The sequence below is a fragment of the Alosa pseudoharengus genome, unplaced genomic scaffold (genome assembly GCF_046254945.1).
Source record: "Alosa pseudoharengus isolate Yale_2024_CS ecotype anadromous, Long Island Sound unplaced genomic scaffold, YU_APseudo_1.1 YU_APseudo_1.1_scf_15, whole genome shotgun sequence".
Taxonomy (NCBI): domain Eukaryota; kingdom Metazoa; phylum Chordata; class Actinopteri; order Clupeiformes; family Clupeidae; genus Alosa; species Alosa pseudoharengus.
Window position 1 is genome coordinate 10630534 of NW_027468620.1, and position 23865 is coordinate 10654398.

General features: G+C 41.4%; 4 protein-coding genes across 6 annotated transcripts in view; 3 read left to right on the top strand and 1 right to left on the bottom strand.

Annotated features, from left to right (window-relative positions):
- The window catches only part of heatr5b (HEAT repeat containing 5B), a 38595-nt gene extending 27601 nt beyond the window's left edge, over window positions 1-10994 (bottom strand). Inside the window, exons 1-14 of one of the 3 annotated variants that reach the window (XM_076285501.1) lie at window positions 10900-10994; window positions 10016-10212; window positions 9671-9882; window positions 9002-9110; window positions 8516-8665; window positions 7734-7905; window positions 7132-7289; window positions 5617-5923; window positions 3402-3557; window positions 2390-2640; window positions 1587-1698; window positions 1197-1349; window positions 594-693; window positions 60-169 (exon numbers count right to left, since the gene is read on the bottom strand). In XM_076285501.1, the coding sequence (XP_076141616.1) occupies window positions 60-169; window positions 594-693; window positions 1197-1349; window positions 1587-1698; window positions 2390-2640; window positions 3402-3557; window positions 5617-5923; window positions 7132-7289; window positions 7734-7905; window positions 8516-8665; window positions 9002-9110; window positions 9671-9882; window positions 10016-10141 (2116 nt within the window). In that variant the 5' untranslated portion in view covers window positions 10142-10212; window positions 10900-10994. Of the gene's footprint in view, window positions 1-59; window positions 170-593; window positions 694-1196; window positions 1350-1586; window positions 1699-2389; window positions 2641-3401; window positions 3558-5616; window positions 5924-7131; window positions 7290-7733; window positions 7906-8515; window positions 8666-9001; window positions 9111-9670; window positions 9883-10015; window positions 10820-10899 lie in introns of those variants that run through there. The other 2 variants (XM_076285504.1, XM_076285502.1) reach the window with 2 other exon arrangements.
- A 196-nt stretch (window positions 10995-11190) lies between these two features.
- Window positions 11191-13637, top strand: gpatch11 (G patch domain containing 11). Its single transcript, XM_076286539.1, has 8 exons — window positions 11191-11340; window positions 12017-12243; window positions 12343-12384; window positions 12481-12601; window positions 12691-12781; window positions 12888-13022; window positions 13179-13260; window positions 13391-13637. Exons 1-8 carry the CDS (start codon window positions 11291-11293, stop codon window positions 13447-13449), a joined length of 807 nt encoding a protein of 268 aa, XP_076142654.1. The 5' UTR covers window positions 11191-11290; the 3' UTR covers window positions 13450-13637.
- Window positions 13638-14265: 628 nt separating this feature from the next.
- LOC143124753 (uncharacterized) overlaps window positions 14266-23865 on the top strand; it is a 31633-nt gene continuing 22033 nt past the window's right edge. Inside the window, exons 1-9 of the mRNA XM_076286460.1 lie at window positions 14266-14378; window positions 14573-14707; window positions 14829-14958; window positions 16522-16646; window positions 16756-16852; window positions 16967-16998; window positions 17621-17670; window positions 17797-17880; window positions 18547-18799. Coding sequence (XP_076142575.1) covers window positions 14616-14707; window positions 14829-14958; window positions 16522-16646; window positions 16756-16852; window positions 16967-16998; window positions 17621-17670; window positions 17797-17880; window positions 18547-18799 — 863 coding nt within the window. The 5' untranslated portion in view covers window positions 14266-14378; window positions 14573-14615. The remainder of the gene's footprint in view (window positions 14379-14572; window positions 14708-14828; window positions 14959-16521; window positions 16647-16755; window positions 16853-16966; window positions 16999-17620; window positions 17671-17796; window positions 17881-18546; window positions 18800-23865) is intronic.
- Window positions 18811-23795, top strand: LOC143124159 (interferon-induced, double-stranded RNA-activated protein kinase-like). Its single transcript, XM_076285505.1, has 9 exons — window positions 18811-19121; window positions 19316-19450; window positions 19572-19701; window positions 21265-21389; window positions 21499-21595; window positions 21710-21741; window positions 22365-22414; window positions 22541-22624; window positions 23293-23795. The coding sequence occupies exons 2-9, from the start codon at window positions 19359-19361 to the stop codon at window positions 23559-23561; spliced, it is 879 nt and encodes a 292-aa protein (XP_076141620.1). The 5' UTR covers window positions 18811-19121; window positions 19316-19358; the 3' UTR covers window positions 23562-23795.

Here is a 23865-nt window from a genome sequence, read left to right on the forward strand (position 1 = left end):
TGTAGAGCACACATTTGTTCATACGTCTGTGTAAAGTGTTGTGAACTGTGCCGCCTTACCTTCGTAGGTCTTAGGTGGCAGGAGAGCGAGGATGTCATACAGTCTCAATCTGACCATGGCAGCGCTAGCTTTCAGATGGGCACCATGCACTTTAATGACCGCAGGCACACTGTCAACAACACAAGGCATCATGACTTACTTTTTTTTCCACAGTGGCTGACAGAAATACAATACTTGGGATATAATCTAAAACCAGACTATGCCTTCCTAGCAGAAATATGATACTTTGGCAGCATAAACAGAAGTGTTCCATTTTAACACCATCAACTTTAAAGGAGAATTCTGGCGATTTTTCACATGGATCTCTGTTTCTCAAGTACAAAAAAAAAAAAAAAACAGAAAAAATAGGTTCTACCGCACTCGAGTTGCTGCAGCCAATAGCTAGAGTCATCATGCAGCTAGTGCTACGCTCTGGGGGCATGAACATGGGGGCTCATGAACATCGCCGGAAGTCTCCTTTAAGCTCAGTCACCAACAGCATGGATTGACACCTGTCATCCTCATCATCAAAAGCAGCAGTGGTCATTACTCACTGTGACATCATGGTCATGGCACACTCAATTGGGGTCATGAGTCTCCGGATCACGTCCTCCGTAAGGAGCTCAGGACAATGGGCCACGAAGCTCCGCATGGCTAAATCACACAGAGTGCAACGGTCACGTGATCTGAGTGTATGTGCATGTGTAAGTTAAGATGACAAAACAAGTCAATACGACACTTTTCTTTTCTTTGTTACAAGTAAAATCCGGAAGATTGTGTCTGTGTGGTTCCTGACCTAAGTTACACATGAAACACACTGAAGTTCTACAGAATGACTGTGATTTCCATATGTGGGTTTGTGTGTTTGTGTGTGTGTGCGTACTGTATGTGAATGTATGTGTGTGTGTGTGTGTGTGTGTGAGTGTGTGTGTGTGTGTGTGTGCGTACTGTATGTGAGTGTATGTGTGTGAGTGTGTGAGTGTGTGTGTGTGTGTGTGTGTGTGTGAGTGTGTGTGTGTGTGTACTGTATGTGTGTGTGTGTGTGTGTGTGTGTGTGTGTGAGTGTGTGAGTGTGTGTGTGTGTGTGTGTGTGTGTGTGTGTGTGTGTGTGTGTACATGTGTGTGTATTTTGAGTGTGGGTGTAAGATCAGGCTTACCACAGAGTGCCCCAGCGCGTCCCTCCAGGGTGACCTGCCAGGTGAATGGGTCTCCGCGGGCCTTCTCAGCCTCCAGCTCCTTCTGGGAACGAGGGAACACGTTCCGCCACAGCAGCAGCATCTTCGGTAGGTGGTACCGCACCACCGAGGGGCCTGCACAACAGGACAGCCATCACTGGGTCAAAATATCATGCCACAGGAAAGCCTGTATTCACTACGCTTTTGAACTGATATATTTTACATACGTACAGTATGTCATTTATTTATTGTTTATCTATAGACCTAGCATTGTGTGTGTGTGTGTGTGTGTGTGCTTTCCTAGTGTCGCGTGTGCGTGTGTGTGTGTGTGTATGTGTATGTGTGTGTGTGCGTGTGTGCGTGCGTGTTTACCTAGTGTCATGAGGGCCCCCAGCAGCAGCCAGCCAGCCTGAGTGCGCTGCAGAGATAGACGGCTGTTCTGGGAGGCGGTACGCAATAGATCCTCCGCTATACTCACCACCATCTACAGGCCACACAGAGAGACAGAGGGAGGGGGGGCAGAGAGAGACAGGGGGAGAGAGAGAGAGAGCAAGTGAGTGGGGGATGAGAGAGAGAAAGAGAGAGGGGGGGCAGAGAGAGAGAAAGAGAGAGAGAGGAGGGGCAGAGAGAGAGAAAGAGAGGGGGTCAGGGAGAGAGACAGGGGGAGAGAGAAAGAGGAAGTGAGTGGGGTGAGAGAGAGAGAGAGAGAGAGAGAGAGAGAGAGAGAGAGAGAGAGAGAGAGAGTGAAAGAAAATCAGATCAGTTAAGGTGCCAGTTTACTCTGCAGCAAATCCATGTAATTTGCTATGACTAACATCCGAGATCATTAACGCTGTTGAGAGGATTCCTACTTAAAGAAAGGTACAGCCAGTGTTTCAAATCTTAGACCGTTGGTTGTCAAAATCATGTGCTCTAGCTGTCCGTTCAGGGTTTGCACTAAATCAAAACTAATTCTGGTGTTCATACATACTGTATTCATCAACTTGAATTACCTACTTTACGCAAAACCAAAATCGAATCACAGATTGCATCTTGAAGGAATAATACACACACATACATACACAAAGACAGACACAGACACAGACACACACACACACACACACACACACACACACACACACACACACACACACACACACACACACACACACACACACACACACACACACACACACCTTGCCCTTAGAATGTGGGATACCCAGGGGGCACTGGTGTATGCCTCCGAGCAGGGCGGCCATGGCGAAGCTGTAGCCGCTGACCGCCTCAGGCGAGCTCTTCAAGTTGTTGATGCGCTCAGCACAGCGGTCCAGCAGTGGCGTCAGCTGATAGGGCAGCGCCACGGCAACACAGCGCAGGCACCAAGCGGCCGCAAGACGGGCAGCCATGCTGGGGTGCAGCAGCACCGAACTGACCGTCTCCAGGAGACCTGGGGAAAGAATGGAGAGGAGAGAGAGAGTGAGAGGAAAGGAGAGAGGAGGGGAGGAGTGGAGAAAGATGGGGAGATTTAGGGCACAAAGAGGGGAAGAGATAAAAAGTGAGGGAAGGAAGAAAGCACCAATTGAGATCTAGTTGTACTGAGTTCTAACACACAATGCAATGTCCATAAAGTTGGTTAGACAGCCATAAATACAGAACTATAACATAATCAAAGTCCTTTTAGGCAAGTCCCTCCACTCGGCGGCCATATTATAGCGCTTTTTGGGCACTTATCGGGCCTCTATTTCGACAGAAATGTGCGTGTGCAAGGCTTCACAACACCAACTTTGCTCCAGCGTAGAGATCACAACACATGATTGGCACGATGTATTCACAACACACCACATGATTGGCACAGTGTATTCACATGTCATCCTTTTTTCCGTGAAGGGGTGGGATATGTGTAGACAACTGCCATATACTGGCGTTACAAACTAACCCCATGCATTTCTATGTAGGATTTTTTGAGTGCTGTGTCTCCTCATTAGAAAGTCTCTGACATAATTCATATAATATTCCTACAGATCTAAGAAGTAAAATGTTGCAGGCATGTTTTTCTGTGTGTGTGTGTGTGTGTGTGTGTGTGTGTGTGTCAGGTATATTCAGGTGTAACAGAAGATTCAGATTGAGAAATTCACATGTAGTATGCAGTCTGTGTTTGTGTGTGTGTGTGTGTGTGTGTAGCAGTGCCTGGCATGTTAAGAGGCGTACCGATGGAGGGCTCCTGTATGAGGGGGGAGGAGGTGGCACTGAGGCTCTGGACCAGACTGCCCAGCTCCTTGAGGGCACACACCATCACATGCTGACTGGCAGACACGTCTGCTGCACCCGCTTTGTTCTCCCCACTGGGGTCGCTCACCACCGCTTCTGTTTACAAGACAACGGGGAGGGAGAGAGGGAGAGGGGGAGAGAGAGAGAGAGAGAGAGAGAGGGAGAGAGAGAGAGAAAGAGAGAGAGAACAAGATTTTGAGTGTCCTCTGCTCATTTAGCTCTTCTGTATTGTAGATATAAAGTTAGATTGCTAGTTATTTGACACAAGACAAAGTGCCATAAAATGACATTGTGAGTGCTTCTTATACGATGCATATACAGTATGGCATTTGCACATGACAATATCTCACACACACACACACACACACACACACACTTCAACTAATACCAGAACAGGAAACCATGAACTAAGATTTTATGAGGACAATCACAAGACTTTATAAAGTCTTTGTTTGTGAAAACAAATGCTATTCCTCAGATGGATGAAAGCTTAGTTCATGTCAGTTCAAGTGTTTCTGTTGTGAGGAGCCACAGGCGTCACCTCCTCAGGTACTGTGTTCATGTTTAACTCTGAATCATCACCACCTGTCAGTCCCATGTGTGTCTGTCTACTGGAGCCTTAGATCCACTGTGGCTTATCACAACAGAAGGACCCGTCTTCCATGTCGCTCCGTTGGCAGGGACAGAGACAGAGCAGGGGGACTATTAATCAGTCTGCAAGAGCAAGCCCCAAAACACAGCTCACAATCAAGTGCTGGCATACAGCCAAGGCTCCGAGGGAAGCTTTTCAGAGAGTAAACAACGTTTCTGGACACTGTCGCATCTGATGGGACCATCTGTTTTAGGTAAACATACTGTATTCAGCTTTACGCGGAGGGAGAGAACTATTTTATGGCACACACCAGATAACATTAGCAGTACAAAATGAATACTACAAAAGATTGGGCAAGCACATAGTAATTTGTCGTGTCAATCATAATATAAAGACAGAAAAAAGAAGCAGAAAGTGGACACTGAGTGTAGAATTAGGGATTAAATACTGTGTATTTAAGGACATAATTAGGGCTGCAATAATCGATCGATTAGTTGTCAACTATTACATTTAATCAGCAACTATTTTGGTAATCGGTTTATTGGTTTGTGTCATTTTTTAGGGAAATACATCAAAATTGTCTAACTGCAGCTTCTTAAACTTGAGTATATTCATCTTTACTTACACCTCTATGACAGTAAACTAAATATTTTTGGTGTGTGGACAAACCAAGGCATTTGAGGACATAATCTTGGGTTTGAGGAAACAATGTTTGGAATGTTTTTCACCATTTTCAGAAATTGTATCAATCAAACTAAACTAATTGATTAATCAAGAAAACGATCAACAGATTAAATCGACTATGAAAACAATTGTTAACTGCAGCCCTAGATGCAATGAGGTACTTTTTGTCAGTTTTACTAACAGTTAATCTCTGGTAAATACAGTGCATCTTTAAACCCTCATGGCCTTGATGTAAAACTGGAAGGATCAAAAGAGGACATTTTGATCTTGTTGTGATATTTTTCTTGACAGATAAAGTGGCCCAAGGATTCACAGCACATCAGAGTAAGCATTTTGAAAATAACTGAATAACGAATAAATGAATAAAAAAAAAAAAAAAAAAAAAAAAATTGTGGAACAGACTGGATTAGAGAGATTATGATGGTGGACGGGTCAGTTGTGTAATTAAATGATTACTGCAAATGGACACTCAAATGGTACAAAGTTAATTAATAAATCAATTAATTAGTAAAGTTAATTTATGGTTGGATTAGTGCATGAGATTTGACAAAGTGCAAAGATGAAGGCTAGGGACATATCTGATAGTAATACCTCAATCCCATCTCAATATAAATCTAAAGTATTGTTATTGTGAGTTGTAAATTTATATGCTAATATGAGATTATTAAAATGCAATGAAATTTAAAGAATGCTGAACCAAAGTAGAGAAAAAGACAGAAACATACAAAGGACATGCAACCAAAACTGAGCATACTGTAGCAATGCAACATACTCCAAACCAAGAAAAGGCTAAAACAAAAAAAGGTGTGAAATGACTTAAATAAACATAACACAAACAAACAAAACAAACGAATAAATAAATAAACATGGGATACTTACTCTGGAGTGCTCTGAGCCTGGACACCTCCCCCCCACCACCACCATCTCCCTCCTTACCCACTGCCCGCATCTGCTTGCTGATGGCCTGGCAGATCTCCTTGGCAGCGGCGATCTGGGCCTTCTCGCCTAGCAGGCCACCCAGGGTGGCGCGCAGGGCGAAGGAGACGCAGCGGCGAGAGTACACAGCCTCCACATGCGTCTGCGTGGCCCGCGGGTGTGCCACCAGCTCCAGCACGTGAGACAGGAACGTGGCGAAGTTACGCTCCAGCCACTGCCCACCCAGAGTGGTCACAAATACCACATAAGCCTGCGGGGCAGACAGCAAAGGAGAGTAGAGGAGAGGAGAGGAGACAAGGAGAGGAGACGAGAGGAGAGGAGAGGAGAGGAGAGGAGAAGAGAGGAGAGGGCAAGGCAAGTTTATTTATACAGTACATTTCATACAAGGCAATTCAGTGTGTTTTACATACACGAGGACTGATAAAAAAAAAAAATATATATATATATATATTGTGGAAATAGCCCTGCTGATAAACAGGTTTATCTAGAGAGGGCCAGGTTAAAGGTTGTGCAGTGGTGGGATTGCTCCTACACCTGTGGAACTAATGTAAGAAGAGGAAGAACACACAACAGAGGGAATAGTACAATCCCCAGGCCCCATCACAGCCACTATTCTATTCTATTCTCATTGGCCACAACAGAAGCTTTGCAAATGCACAATTCTAGTTAAACTCATTATAGGGCAGCAGTTGCTAAAACAGAAAGTTTTCTGGAATTCCTCAACAGCGTGTCTGGAGTGATAGAACACAAAAGTGGCTATGTAAGGAGGTTAAACACAAATGAGCCTGAATGCTACAATGACAATTGAAACAACTGTTTTAGGTACACTCCCTGAAGACCCAGGCCAAACAGGTGTTTGTCTGTTTGTGTGTTTATTTGTTTTTGTTCATTTGAGGCCACAGTGAAGAGATGCACCTGCTCAATCCCAACACAATTCAATGAAGCTATTTTTGTTCAAGGATGTGCTCAACCTTTAACATTCTATCACTGTGGGCCAGGAAAAAAAAAAGACTTATTGCATAAAACCTCTTAATGAGTACCCTGGGACTGAGTGAGTGGGGGCAGTGATCGAATGAGAGAAGGAAAAAGAAATGGAGGGTGAAAGGACAAAAGTGCAGACAGCAAGAGAGAGGGAGAGGGGAGGTGAATAGAGATAGGTAGAGATGGAGAGAGAGCGAGAAAAGTGAAGTGAGAGAGAGGAGAAAAAGAGAGACAGCTAAAGGGACAGCAAGGGAGACAGAGAGAAAGAGAGGGAGGAAAGAAAGAAGAGAGAAGGAAGAGATACAGTGTGTGTGCGTATGTGCGACTGTGTGTGTGTGTGTGTGTGTGTGTATGTATGTGCGACTGTGTGTGTGTGTGTGTGTATGTGCAACTGTGTGTGTGTGTGTGTGTGTACTGTATGTGCGACTGTGTGTGTGTGTGTGTGTGTGTGAGAGTGTGTGAGAGAGAGAGACTCACCTGTGTGACCCCCACCCGCACCTCCCTGCTGACAGAGGCCCCTCCCTTCAGCATCTCGCCGCCGCTCTTCAGGAAGCCAGAGCCTCCGCGCAGGAAGCCCGTAGCCATGAGCTCCAGCACCTCCTCCAGCGTGGCTCGCTTCACGTTCTGACGCATCACTACCCGTGCACAAGCACACACACACACACACACACACACACACACACACACACACACACACACACACACACACACACACACACACACACACACACACACACACACACACACACACACACACACACACACACACACACACAGGGACACACACACACACACACACAAGGACACGCACAGGCGCACGCACACGCACACAAATACACACACACACACACACACACACACACACACACACAGGGACACACGCACACAAATACACACACACAGTCAGACATCACACTGACTGTGGCTGGATATTGGAGCACATATTGCTTTCACAGGGTACATGCCGACTGAATTCTAGTTGTGATGATGAGGGGCCTTAAATTCATATTTATAATTCAGCTTCAGAATCTTTCAATAGAGAGCGAGAGCCCGTGGATGTTCTCATGAGAGGCTTTTACCTGCTGCTTGCTTGGGCATCAGCGCTGTTGCCATGACGGTGCCCAGCAGCTTGGACACAGCGACCCGTACGCCGTAGTTGGAGCCTTCCAGTGCCTTAAAACACAGCGTGGCGACATTCTCCAGCTCTGTGGTCCACATGAAAACTGCTTCATTCTGCAGCTCCAACAGACACTACACACAGAATAAGCAGACAGGATGGACAGAACCACGGTCAGCGATGCTCTCATAGATATCAAAGGCACAAAAGCATCATGTTTTAGAAGTCACTGATAAATATTCAAATGTAAACATTCATACAAACATAAAAACAGGTCACATAAACATGCCAAGATTCACTTTCTGTTCTCTGATCTGAATTGTGTGCCATATACACAATATGTCACCCAAATAATGTTATTATCATTGACCACAAACACTAAGCTAGATATTTGAAATAGAGTACTACATGTGAACGGTTGAAGTCATGCCATGACATCACTAACGGTGCCTGTACTGTTGTGCAACAGAGAAGTATTTAAGCAAGACAAGTCATCTTGTGTAATAGTAACAGGATGTCTGTTCTTTATCTCTCCATACTCCAATCATACCGAAAACAAAGACAATATGCATTACATGACATTGGGAAAACACTTTAGCTAGATCACATAATGCCTTCATTTGATGAATTCCACACTTCAAGGGCAGTATAGTAAGCTTGTCAATTAATTCATTAAAAACGAAATATTATGCACTGCACAAAATGGCAAAGGTGACAAAATGGATGGTCTCCACGGAGACTGACCTTGGCCACAGCACAGCGGACAGCCATGGAGCGGTCAGTCAGCAGGGAGCGGGCGTTCTTATAGATGTCTCTGTGACAGGAAGCAGCTGCCCCACCCAGCCCATGAAGGACCTTCTGCAGGCTGAGCAGAATCTCTCCACGACCCTGAGACTGGAGAGGAGGAGGAGGAGGAGGATGAGGAAGAGTAGCCGGAGGAGGAGGAGGAAGAATGTATGGGATTTAACCTCAGGTCATAGGCTTATCATCACACACTCTCAGCATTACTGTCCACAATGAAAGCTTTAAAAGTGCGAAATTCCAGTCAAATTCCAGTCAAAATTCCAATTCCAGTTCCATGACAAAAGAAAGAAAACTTATACAGTTTACATCACTCTTGCAGGTTTAGATCAATACATAAGATGCAAAAGATATTAAAGTGCCTCATAGGAATCAAAGATGTAACAGAGTAGGGTAGAGCTAAAAAACGTAGCCCTAAGGCCAAAGTACCTCTGCACTCTTCAATGCCTTGAGAAGATTATTGATGGTTTCTGGGAAAGAGCTGCCCAGCATCCTGCCCATCTTCTCATAAAAGGCCCCCACACATGCCACTGCAGCCCTGCAAAGAATTATGGGTAAAAAATGAATAGAGACAATAATTACAACTAGCACTACCTCACTGTGTGAAAATAAATGGACCGGAACACTAAACTAATTCATCATAAACCATCGGTGCCTTGAAACACAGATATAAATACACTTATTCTGCATCTGTGGAATTCACTAAATTTGCAATCTTCCCTTCAGATGAAGACATCACAAGACAAGCTGTATGTGCTTGTCAATGAAGGATTTATCCATAATGAAGTATGGGCATAGCCATCAACAAATGTGCATAATCCACCAATCCAGCAGAACTTTATAATCCTACTATTCCTCCACATACTTTAGTGCTGCTGCCTAGAGGATTAACATTTTACAACATGCACTCGTGTGAGTATTCAGTTCATCTGCAAACAATGTTTACAGTCAAAAATGATTAAAAAATATGTGAAAGATTCATTCAAGCACTGAAGTTAAAATGACAAAAAAAAATAGAAGATATGCACAAAAAATCTAGACCTAGGCATATGCTACTTGAAAAATAAAACATACATAATATAACCATACAAAACTCACAGCTTAGTTGGTAGATAGGCTGGTGTGTCATCTTTGCTCTTGATGATGTCATTACACTTGTCTAGAGTTTGAAAGACGGTGAACGTGTCTCCGATGCTGTAGAGGGTGGCCAGGTTCTTGGCCAGCAGCTTGCGGGTGGGTGGACCTGGAGCACTGCTAATCAGCCCAGTCAGCTGCTCCACCAGTTTCTTCTGTTTCTCCTTCACATCCACCTGTGGAAAGCCAAGCAATTCAACCACTGCAAACCAGTATAGTCAAATGTATCTGTGGTATAAAATGTATCAAACTCAACTTGGTCCCATTGAGTAGGTGTCTATAAGTGTCCCATATCTGAAATTACTTTACCTTATTTGCTGCCACAAGGACTTTGTCTAGGAAGCGAAGCCACTCGAAGATGAAGACAGGCCTCTTGGCCTCAGTGATCTGGGCCAGGGCATCTTCATTGAGCAGCAGACTGTGTGCCAGCTCCATCTGAGGACACTGCAAGTGGCCAACAGCTCTGAGTCTTCAGAGCTTCTTCACACAATAATTGAGATTGAACACTGGGAAAGACAAACCACAATAGCCCAGAACGTGATCAGAGACGGTTGATAAAGCATATAAGGATCTTTGACGTGATTAACCACAGACTTTTTTTTGACGTTGCAATTGGCTAAGTGTGTTGTCGTACCGATATTTTCCCAGTGGGAGCTCTGGTTTTGTTATGATGACCAGCTAATATATCTACCATTACAATGGCAATGCAATTAAGTTGGCATCAAGAAAGAGGTTTACGTTAACGTTAGTTCCAAACAACCGTAGCTTCCTAAGTGGGTGGGTGGTGTTGTTGTGGCTAGTGAGGTTAGCTATCAATGTCAAAAAGAAGGAACAATACGGTAATGATGACAGCACTGTTTCACATTGACGTTTTAACTAGATTAATTAATCCAACATCAGTAGTATTCAAACAAATTTCAGTAGCCTACAGGTGACCGAAACATCCGGCTGTCAGACAGGACGACTGGTTTAGCTAGCTAGCTCCTTGTCGTTGTTAGCAAGCTGGCTGGCTGGCTGGCTGGCACCAGAAAATGAATCAAGAGAGAGCAGGTTTCGTCTTTCGTGCAGCACGAGAAATAAATGACAGCGCGTTAGAAACTGTCAGAGTATAGCATGTGTCGCTCAATAGCAAACATGTGAAATCATGATAAAATCGCAATTACAAACCAAAAAAAAAACCTTCTGTCTCATACCTGTCGACGACCCTCTCCTTGTTTAGTCGATGACGTTTCACTAGGTCAACACAAATGCCGATCAAATCATTCCGACTAGATGGATCTGAAATAAATGCTGCTTTTTTACAACAAAACGGCACCTGCACAAAAACTGGTTTGCGTATTCTCTAAAATCACATACACTTGTTAGAAATATGACTCTTTGCAAATGGACTATGGTCTTAATGCATTTTTTAGGGGAAATATAGTAGGAACCTAAACCTAGAAATAGTTCAACCCGGAATATTTCAATTGATGTACGAGGTCGGCCAGATGGCCAGATTGTCAACATTGAAGCATCGCCAGCTCTAAACTCAACTAACACTTTTGTGTTTTAGGTGTTTAACAAAAGGGTATATTGAAACACGGAATGGCTGAAGAGGAGGATGATTACATGTCTGATGCTTTTCTCAGTCAAATGTGAGTTTGTTATCTATCATTTGGTTGACAGGTTGCAGGTTCCCTTTAGCATGTCTGTCTGTAAATGCTAACGTTAGCCTGTTGTTTATTATTAAGTTGATAGTTCTTCCACTGTCTGTGGTTGGTTGGCGATCTCAGGCTTATTTGACACATGTATGTGTAGCGTGCTTAGACTATTATTCGACAATTGACAGGTAGGGCTCTGTGCACAAGCTTGAAGTCGGCAAACCAGTTTCCTGTTCATTGACATGGCTGTCAACAAGCACCCGAGTGCTTTAGTCGTACCAAAACGTAAGAAATACAATGTACTCGAGTCCTAATGTCCGTGGGCTGATCTATTGAGCACTGCTGTGCCACTCTGCCCGACTTCAAGTCGTTATAAAAGCGATTTTAGCTTTCACCTTTTTCCTAAAAACGCCAGCCTAGCAAGAGTGCATTGGCTACAAAATAAGGGAAGGATTTTCGGTGAGCACACGTTTTGGTACAACCACAGCCCGTCTTATTAGACATTCTCTGGTACAACTGAAGCACTCCTCTTCAGGTGCTTGGTAACAGCGATGTCAACAAACAAGAAACTGGTTTGCCGACGTCAAGTAAGCTAGTGCACAGAGCCCATAACATTGCCTGTGAGCTATGAAAACAAGACATGAAAGACATGCATATTGCCTTTTGACAGATCTGACGTCAGGCCAGGTATGCCAATGGTGAAACGGATGAAAGACGCAATGAAAAAAGAGGTCATGATAAAAGAGAAGAATCAACAGAACCGTCAGAAAACCTATAAAGAGCAAGAGCGGGAGAGTCGTGACGCAGTTTTACAGACTTCTATCAGCAATGAAAATAAAGGTTTCGCAATGCTTCAAAAAATGGGATACAAAGCAGGCCAAGGACTTGGCAAAAAAGGTTAGGAGATAAATGATGGAATGCTGAATTATCTGTATCAGCAGCAGCTCTGTTAAAAGATTTATAATGGTGTATTGTTTTTTCGTCTGCACTTAATAGGAGCTGGGAGAGTTGAACCAATTCCTCTGAACATTAAAACAGGTTAGAGATTATGTTACCATAAATGGCTCTGTTTTCCTATTTCTCACATTTAATATCAATGATCTTGGAATTGGTCGTAATTTGTGCTTTTATCAGACAGAGGAGGTGTTGGAATGGAAGAAGTAAAGAAAAGGAAGGCTGAAGAGGAACTCCAACATTACCGACAGAAGGTTCGAGTAAAACAACAAGTGGAGAAACAGTCACTGGAGGACTTCAGGTGCCAATACAACACATTCTTGACTGGATTGTCTGGACTTGCTTTCCATCCGTCCTCACTGTTTAAATTGCTGTGTTATTGTACCGAAGGGTAAGGAAGAGAACAGAGAGAGAAGAGCGTCAGACGGAAGGCGACCTGAGGCGGAGCCAGCGGGCCTGTGAACAACTCGATAGCCAGAAGGTCTGATCAAGCTCTTCCCTGATTCTCGTTTTCCTGTAATGTACTGCAGTTCATTCAGTGTGACACAGGGTACTTTTAACTGATTATGACTTTTCCATGTTTTTAGGGAATCACTGCTCCCCGGGAATGTTGGTATTGGCCAGAAAAAGAGAAGGAGGAGGACGAGGAGGTAGATGAAGATGAAGAGGAATGCAAGAAAGAGGAAGACGAGGAGGATGAGGAAGATGAGGAAGAGTTAACAGTGAGTGCAAGTACCAGTAGCACTTATGGACAGTTTTGTAAAATAAATGTTTTTTTTGTTTGTTTGTTTTGTTTGTTTTGTTTTTAAATAACATCTTAAATATTTTTTATCATGGTCTTTCCCAACCTTACATTTGCACTACACTTTACTTCCCAGTCATTAGATAAGCTACATTTTCTCACATCTTACCTGAGGGGTGTGCACTTTTACTGCATATGGTGTGGAACAACATACAATGGTAAGCACTGGTGCAAGCAATGTCTTAAACCGTTCTCCATTTTACACGTGCTTACATTCTCACATTGTACATGATGTGTCTTTATACTGTTTTAGAATTAATGTGTGTGTGTGTGTGTTTATTCCAACAGATGAGGAAGATCTGGATTCAAACTGTCCTGGAGACACATCAGCAGACCATGATGATTGACATTGTTGAGGACTTTATACATTTTCTACTCTCTGTTTCACAATAAAATGTAATGATCACATTACATGTAAATACACGTTTTAGCGTAATTGGACTTGGATAATATGCACCCTGCAGGAAATATGTTTTTTTATTTGTCATTGTTTTGCTGTGTTTTGTTGAAGTAATTAAAATATTGCTTAAGCCTACATGACATTTGTTGTGGACACTTACATGATATTTAGCTTAGTTTATCATTTAGTTTAATGTTTAGTTTATTGTTAGATAATCTCATCGTAATAGCCTATTATATATCTGACAACAACAACACCAGCACACATTCCTAGCGTTCATGGGCTTCGGAAAAACCTTTCTCCGAGTGAAAACATCATCATTCCGCGTCATTCACGTCACGTATGTGTGAGTCAGAGGTCGGAAACTGGGGCTAGATTTTGCTAACAGAGTTGCCCAGTTAGGGGCTCGTCATCACTGTTGTCGTCACGTAGTTCGTTTGTAGTCCATGTGGCCTTTCATGTCCAACAGTTTTAATGTGAACTTGGGAATTTGCCCTTTTTATCACTTGAAAAGCTGCATATATTTCTTTCACGAGCATCTTACACTATATTTTAAGCAAATACAGTTGTTTGTTTAGGATTAGTGAGTGTATGTTTTAACCTTTGTTGTGGCATCCATGTTTGTCACACATTCCATGGCAAAGCACTTGAACACTTGCTGTCGGAAAAACAAAGTAGCCATGGGGGCGGTCCTTGTCATTCCGAGGTGCTCTGAATGCACCTATTGAACCTGTCAGAGGCCATTCAGTAACGCCTCCTTCTCAGACGTCATCTTTCACGGAAATCGAAACACAAGAAAATTAGACTGTAACCATAGACAGTAAAAGAAAGACTGTAACCGCGCCACGTCGTGAAATTTGGTGCTGCATTTGTACAGTAAGTGAATATTCCTTAGTTGGCAAGTCGCACGTTTGTTTTCAAGAGAGCCTACACAGGCTAAGCTGACAGCTGAGAACGTGTCAACAATATTTACATTTCTTTTCATACACCGCTGTCATACCTGATCCATATATTCCTAATCATCACTCGTGAATAAAGGTAATTTTATACTCTCCCTATGTCTCTCGTAGAGCGATCCCCCACTCACAGTAAAGCCTGCAGTTGGTGGACCTAATGAATTACGTTGCAAAACTTAACGAGTATGGACAAAAGGAACATGTGAAGGTGCAATATGAAGAAAAGGCTACTCCGGACCATACTAAAGCGTAGGTGGTCAAGCAAGCCCCATCCTCTCCGTCAGCAACACGCTCCCCATCCGCTTCAAGGTTGGCTGTAGACGACATGGTGGAGGCTGCATTTGACCAATCGCACTGTATGTTCTTGTAGGTTTACTGTACGGGCTATTGTGAACGGCAAGCGGTATCCAGAGGGAGTTGGGAAAAATAAGAGAGAAGCCAAGGAAAATGCTGCCCTTAAGGCCCTGGGAATGCTGCCGCACAAAGAGAGCAATGGCTTTGTAAGATCATTGGATTCATTCATTTCATTCATCTTAGCATCATGTCGTTAAAGGGATACCTTTTGGTCACAAGTACTCTCTATTTCAGGGGTCTCAAACTCAAATGAGCTGGGGGCCAATTCTGCCAACGTCATCTGATTGGAGGGCCGGCTATTTCTGAAAATGCAATGTTCTTTTTTTCAAATACCACACAAAACTGCAAACAGCAAGTGCAAGTGTTTTTATCTAGTTTTAGACACCTGTGCTAGCAACCTTAGCTTATAAATAAAATAATTATAAAATAAATATTAATACAAATTATAAAACAAATGAAAAGCATAAAAACAGGTATGTGTGTGTTTCACACCAAATAAAAATAGTTTAAGCAACACCATTGGATTTTTATATCAAAATGTCAAAAGGCCATGGCTTGAAAGTGGTCAGAGATAAAGTCCTACTGTAAATGTAAAAATCTTTGAGTAAAACAAAAAGTTTATGAAGGGGGTAAATTTACCCATCTAATTTGCCACTGGATGGCAAGCACCTCAAATTATGCATCTTTCAATAAATACTGGATGAACATATTTGAGCAGGTTTACTTTACTTTTTTCATATTACCCACATAACAAATTAACAGGAAAACACCTAAGATGTATACCAACACCTAAGATGTATATGGTTTCTAAACCACAAGGCCTACAATAAAGTATTCTGGTTAAATCAGTTCCTATCGCGGGTAATCTGAGTACCCAGAAGTTCGCATCATATTGCAGGTGACTTTGTAGTTTAGAGCCTTATTTCTACCATGCTGTCTGTACCACGTCCATTACGGACACTATCATCACGATTACCACTGCAACCTCCAAGCTATGTTGGGCAGAGGGTCGAAATAAGCATGGTATGCTTATTTAATATTAAAATTATGATCGATCGTCTATTGAATGGAGGTGCATCTGCGTGTGATGCACCTCCATTCAATAGACGATCGATCATAATCTCCAAAAGGATATTCTCCTTCAGATTTAGAATAGGTGAATAACATAGCCTACCTAAGACTTTATCACACGTAAACGTTTTTCAACATTTGGTGTAGGCCTATTTCTGCTTAATTTCTGCTTCAATTTATGCAACACTATGGCCTGCATCGCTTCCGCGTCATTACAAATGCACGTCTTTGTGTTTCTCGCGTGTAATACAAGTATTTCCTGAAAACTTTGCGCAGCGATTTTGGGTTTGAATGAAGCTCTGGATGTCTAGCACATAGTGGAGCAGAGTACAAATGAGATTTGTCACCGTACTTGGAACTATTGTCTATTTTAATCAGTATCGTTGTTTGTCACAATTAAAAAGTCTCAAGGGCCGAATTACATTATTATTTTGACATACGTCGCGGGCCGGAATTGGGCCGGACGCGGGCCGGATTTGGCCCGCGGGCCGGGTGTTTGAGACCCCTGCTCTATTTTATGAAAAATACCTGTTAACAAATAACCTAATTAAGTCAGATGACCATTATTTGTCATCTGTGCAGCACCTTTACATTGATATGTTTATGCCCATTATTATGAATTGCTATAATTCCTGCAGAGTTCTTCCCCAGCCAAAATAGTACAACCCAATTATCAGTGCTGGCTCAATGAACACAGCCAGAAGACCGGGGTGACCTATAAGCCTATTGAAAAGACAAGAGTGGGCGCAGCCAGTACACCATTGTAAGTAAAACATTATTTCCTCTTAAGTCAGATAATAGACCAGAGTGTGTGATACATTTTCTTGTCAAAGTGGGTTTAATTTACTTTTATGGTAATTATGTTATCTTAGTTGCTGCCAGTATGTTTCTAATGGGGAATCATACCCTGAGGGCTATGGGGAATCAAAGCAGAAAGCCAAAGAGGAAGCTGCAAAGCTTGCTTACCTGGTATGAAAAAAACACCACAAAAATAAATACAGCCAAAAACCAGTATGTTAGGATGAATATTCAAATGGTCTTTACGTGGCTTATTTTGTGATATCTTTACATTATTTTTCATAGGCCCTGCGAGTAAAAGTCTGTTCTGGTGAATGGTAAGGAACCATGATTACCGACAAGGAAAATTATTAAACTAGAGGGCATATTTTGTGTATAGGACAGGAATATGCTGATAAATCACTATGCAACTTCAATCAGTCACCATTTTTGGGTCTCTAAAACCAATTAATCTACTATTGGATTATACTGTTTATGGGGAATTAACTAGATATTATATTAGCAAAGGCAAAGCAGAGCAGTGTTATCACTGAGAGAATGGAAAGTGTATTGTTACAAAAACAATCTAGATAAACTTAAGATAAATACAAGAACAAGTTACCAAGAGCTAGCTTGTGAACTTAATGATAACATGTATGATATTAAAGCTGTGACATACATGTACAAATAACAGCCTTTGTCATTGTCAGGATGTTTTGAAGTTTTGTCTGTTTTGAGTAACGCTTTCCATGTGATTTGTTGGGACATAACTTATGAGGTAGAGATGGGTCTAACCGCCAATTATTTGTGTTGAAAAATACTTTGCAGATAATCAAACAAGGGCCATGAAAACATTATTCAAATGTGTTCTTGCTGCAAATTAAAGGGCATGTTGTAATTTTGTAGGTGTTATTTGTATGTCTTGTAGCTTTAACTTGCTGTATTTTCCCTCCATTTCAGTGGTCTGAGCTCTAGTCAAGATCAGAAGTGGGCATCCTCTGTGAAAAGCAGTAAGGATTTAATTCACAATATCACTAAATGAATGGCATCAGAGTTGTTAGCTGCAGCCTCTGCGATTGGCTAATTGCATTACTTGTGATCATGTAAACTTGTACATTTTGATTTGATTGCAATAGCCAGCGCTGCAGGAGGAAAGCACAGTAGATCTGCCCCGACCCCATCCACAGTCTTTTCACACACCTCCAATGCAGGGGGGAAAGGTACATCCGCACCCATCCCAGCAGGTTCAGATTTTTTGTTTTTTTCTCTGCAAGCTGTATCAGGCTATTGAACTGCATAGACTAACACTTACACGCACGCACACACACACACACACACACACACACTCACACATAGACTCTACTGTTACATAAGGTATATAGGCCTACAAATTTCATAATGATTGGATCCTCAACCACATACTTCTTTACTGTTTTTGTTGGTCGTTTTTCACTGCACTGTTCTACAACTACCTAGTAAAATTCATGACTTACATATCTTGCAAACTTTTAAAATGACTATTCAAATACTGTTTTTAATTTACCTCCAATTTTACAACACTTTGTAGATATGAGCTGGGTCTAAGACAATACTGTATGGTTATGGTTATGGGATTTGGCAGACACTTTTTTTCCTAAGTGACATACAAATAAAATCAATACAATAGTTAAAATTAACGATGAACAATTTGAAATGTTGGTAAGACTACATTAAGCAATAATAAACAATAATGTCAATTCAATCAATAGCCTAATGAAAAAAGTTTGGTCTTTCAACAATTTTTGAAAAGGTCTATCGATTCTCTATGCTAAGTTTGTATATGACAATAATATACTGAAACTTGAAACTTATTTCCATAATAAATTCCATCCTTTCACTCTCTGTAGAGTTGAACTTCTTCAACAAACATAAGGCTGAGCTGGAGACTCGGCTGTCCACCACTTCTGTTCTCATCCAGCTGGAGGGGTGCGGCATACTGAATGCCGTGGAGAGGGAGACCGTGGAGGCTGAAAGAATTAGTGTCTCTCAGAACCATGCTCTGATCGTCATGCTCAGTAGGAAAGGAGAACGGGCTCAGGAAAAGTTCTATGAGATTTTAAAGGAAACTGATCCCTACCTGGTGAAAGATCTTGAAAAAGGGTTTTGCACATCATAGGAGAATACTGTATCTAGAAGAGGTCAGGAAAACAGACACATTTTATAACAATTGTTGCCTATGTGTTTTTACCCATGCCTCTTTTTTTATCTAAATGAAATTGATTATTTAATTGTATGAATATCATGTAGGCCTACCTATATGCAGCATTTTAATAAACCTGTCAGAGGCCATTCAGTAACGCCTCCTTCTCAGACGTCATCTTTCACGGAAATCGAAACACAAGAAAATTAGACTGTAACCATAGACAGTAAAAGAAAGACTGTAACCGCGCCACGTCGTGAAATTTGGTGCTGCATTTGTACAGTAAGTGAATATTCCTTAGTTGGCAAGTCGCACGTTTGTTTTCAAGAGAGCCTACACAGGCTAAGCTGACAGCTGAGAACGTGTCAACAATATTTACATTTCTTTTCATACACCGCTGTCATACCTGATCCATATATTCCTAATCATCACTCGTGAATAAAGGTAATTTTATACTCTCCCTATGTCTCTCGTAGAGCGATCCCCCACTCACAGTAAAGCCTGCAGTTGGTGGACCTAATGAATTACGTTGCAAAACTTAACGAGTATGGACAAAAGGAACATGTGAAGGTGCAATATGAAGAAAAGGCTACTCCGGACCATACTAAAGCGTAGGTGGTCAAGCAAGCCCCATCCTCTCCGTCAGCAACACGCTCCCCATCCGCTTCAAGGTTGGCTGTAGACGACATGGTGGAGGCTGCATTTGACCAATCGCACTGTATGTTCTTGTAGGTTTACTGTACGGGCTATTGTGAACGGCAAGCGGTATCCAGAGGGAGTTGGGAAAAATAAGAGAGAAGCCAAGGAAAATGCTGCCCTTAAGGCCCTGGGAATGCTGCCGCACAAAGAGAGCAATGGCTTTGTAAGATCATTGGATTCATTCATTTCATTCATCTTAGCATCATGTCGTTAAAGGGATACCTTTTGGTCACAAGTACTCTCTATTTCAGGGGTCTCAAACTCAAATGAGCTGGGGGCCAATTCTGCCAACGTCATCTGATTGGAGGGCCGGCTATTTCTGAAAATGCAATGTTCTTTTTTTCAAATACCACACAAAACTGCAAACAGCAAGTGCAAGTGTTTTTATCTAGTTTTAGACACCTGTGCTAGCAACCTTAGCTTATAAATAAAATAATTATAAAATAAATATTAATACAAATTATAAAACAAATGAAAAGCATAAAAACAGGTATGTGTGTGTTTCACACCAAATAAAAATAGTTTAAGCAACACCATTGGATTTTTATATCAAAATGTCAAAAGGCCATGGCTTGAAAGTGGTCAGAGATAAAGTCCTACTGTAAATGTAAAAATCTTTGAGTAAAACAAAAAGTTTATGAAGGGGGTAAATTTACCCATCTAATTTGCCACTGGATGGCAAGCACCTCAAATTATGCATCTTTCAATAAATACTGGATGAACATATTTGAGCAGGTTTACTTTACTTTTTTCATATTACCCACATAACAAATTAACAGGAAAACACCTAAGATGTATACCAACACCTAAGATGTATATGGTTTCTAAACCACAAGGCCTACAATAAAGTATTCTGGTTAAATCAGTTCCTATCGCGGGTAATCTGAGTACCCAGAAGTTCGCATCATATTGCAGGTGACTTTGTAGTTTAGAGCCCTATTTCTACCATGCTGTCTGTACCACGTCCATTACGGACACTATCATCACGATTACCACTGCAACCTCCAAGCTATGTTGGGCAGAGGGTCGAAATAAGCATGGTATGCTTATTTAATATTAAAATTATGATCGATCGTCTATTGAATGGAGGTGCATCTGCGTGTGATGCACCTCCATTCAATAGACGATCGATCATAATCTCCAAAAGGATATTCTCCTTCAGATTTAGAATAGGTGAATAACATAGCCTACCTAAGACTTTATCACACGTAAACGTTTTTCAACATTTGGTGTAGGCCTATTTCTGCTTAATTTCTGCTTCAATTTATGCAACACTATGGCCTGCATCGCTTCCGCGTCATTACAAATGCACGTCTTTGTGTTTCTCGCGTGTAATACAAGTATTTCCTGAAAACTTTGCGCAGCGATTTTGGGTTTGAATGAAGCTCTGGATGTCTAGCACATAGTGGAGCAGAGTACAAATGAGATTTGTCACCGTACTTGGAACTATTGTCTATTTTAATCAGTATCGTTGTTTGTCACAATTAAAAAGTCTCAAGGGCCGAATTACATTATTATTTTGACATACGTCGCGGGCCGGAATTGGGCCGGACGCGGGCCGGATTTGGCCCGCGGGCCGGGTGTTTGAGACCCCTGCTCTATTTTATGAAAAATACCTGTTAACAAATAACCTAATTAAGTCAGATGACCATTATTTGTCATCTGTGCAGCACCTTTACATTGATATGTTTATGCCCATTATTATGAATTGCTATAATTCCTGCAGAGTTCTTCCCCAGCCAAAATAGTACAACCCAATTATCAGTGCTGGCTCAATGAACACAGCCAGAAGACCGGGGTGACCTATAAGCCTATTGAAAAGACAAGAGTGGGCGCAGCCAGTACACCATTGTAAGTAAAACATTATTTCCTCTTAAGTCAGATAATAGACCAGAGTGTGTGATACATTTTCTTGTCAAAGTGGGTTTAATTTACTTTTATGGTAATTATGTTATCTTAGTTGCTGCCAGTATGTTTCTAATGGGGAATCATACCCTGAGGGCTATGGGGAATCAAAGCAGAAAGCCAAAGAGGAAGCTGCAAAGCTTGCTTACCTGGTATGAAAAAAACACCACAAAAATAAATACAGCCAAAAACCAGTATGTTAGGATGAATATTCAAATGGTCTTTACGTGGCTTATTTTGTGATATCTTTACATTATTTTTCATAGGCCCTGCGAGTAAAAGTCTGTTCTGGTGAATGGTAAGGAACCATGATTACCGACAAGGAAAATTATTAAACTAGAGGGCATATTTTGTGTATAGGACAGGAATATGCTGATAAATCACTATGCAACTTCAATCAGTCACCATTTTTGGGTCTCTAAAACCAATTAATCTACTATTGGATTATACTGTTTATGGGGAATTAACTAGATATTATATTAGCAAAGGCAAAGCAGAGCAGTGTTATCACTGAGAGAATGGAAAGTGTATTGTTACAAAAAACAATCTAGATAAACTTAAGATAAATACAAGAACAAGTTACCAAGAGCTAGCTTGTGAACTTAATGATAACATGTATGATATTAAAGCTGTGACATACATGTACAAATAACAGCCTTTGTCATTGTCAGGATGTTTTGAAGTTTTGTCTGTTTTGAGTAACGCTTTCCATGTGATTTGTTGGGACATAACTTATGAGGTAGAGATGGGTCTAACCGCCAATTATTTGTGTTGAAAAATACTTTGCAGATAATCAAACAAGGGCCATGAAAACATTATTCAAATGTGTTCTTGCTGCAAATTAAAGGGCATGTTGTAATTTTGTAGGTGTTATTTGTATGTCTTGTAGCTTTAACTTGCTGTATTTTCCCTCCATTTCAGTGGTCTGAGCTCTAGTCAAGATCAGAAGTGGGCATCCTCTGTGAAAAGCAGTAAGGATTTAATTCACAATATCACTAAATGAATGGCATCAGAGTTGTTAGCTGCAGCCTCTGCGATTGGCTAATTGCATTACTTGTGATCATGTAAACTTGTACATTTTGATTTGATTGCAATAGCCAGCGCTGCAGGAGGAAAGCACAGTAGATCTGCCCCGACCCCATCCACAGTCTTTTCACACACCTCCAATGCAGGGGGGAAAGGTACATCCGCACCCATCCCAGCAGGTTCAGATTTTTTGTTTTTTTCTCTGCAAGCTGTATCAGGCTATTGAACTGCATAGACTAACACTTACACGCACGCACACACACACACACACACACACACACACTCACACATAGACTCTACTGTTACATAAGGTATATAGGCCTACAAATTTCATAATGATTGGATCCTCAACCACATACTTCTTTACTGTTTTTGTTGGTCGTTTTTCACTGCACTGTTCTACAACTACCTAGTAAAATTCATGACTTACATATCTTGCAAACTTTTAAAATGACTATTCAAATACTGTTTTTAATTTACCTCCAATTTTACAACACTTTGTAGATATGAGCTGGGTCTAAGACAATACTGTATGGTTATGGTTATGGGATTTGGCAGACACTTTTTTTCCTAAGTGACATACAAATAAAATCAATACAATAGTTAAAATTAACGATGAACAATTTGAAATGTTGGTAAGACTACATTAAGCAATAATAAACAATAATGTCAATTCAATCAATAGCCTAATGAAAAAAGTTTGGTCTTTCAACAATTTTTGAAAAGGTCTATCGATTCTCTATGCTAAGTTTGTATATGACAATAATATACTGAAACTTGAAACTTATTTCCATAATAAATTCCATCCTTTCACTCTCTGTAGAGTTGAACTTCTTCAACAAACATAAGGCTGAGCTGGAGACTCGGCTGTCCACCACTTCTGTTCTCATCCAGCTGGAGGGGTGCGGCATACTGAATGCCGTGGAGAGGGAGACCGTGGAGGCTGAAAGAATTAGTGTCTCTCAGAACCATGCTCTGATCGTCATGCTCAGTAGGAAAGGAGAACGGGCTCAGGAAAAGTTCTATGAGATTTTAAAGGAAACTGATCCCTACCTGGTGAAAGATCTTGAAAAAGGGTTTTGCACATCATAGGAGAATACTGTATCTAGAAGAGGTCAGGAAAACAGACACATTTTATAACAATTGTTGCCTATGTGTTTTTACCCATGCCTCTTTTTTATCTAAATGAAATTGATTATTTAATTGTATGAATATCATGTAGGCCTACCTATATGCAGCATTTTAATAAACTCTTTGATTTTCTGTATTGGGATACTTCAATAATTATGTCAATGTTATTTTCAATAAATGTGGAGGAAATATGAATGGATGCTTTGTTCACACAAATCTATTAGTTGTAGCCTAATCAGCGCTGTGTTGACAGAATTTTGAATAG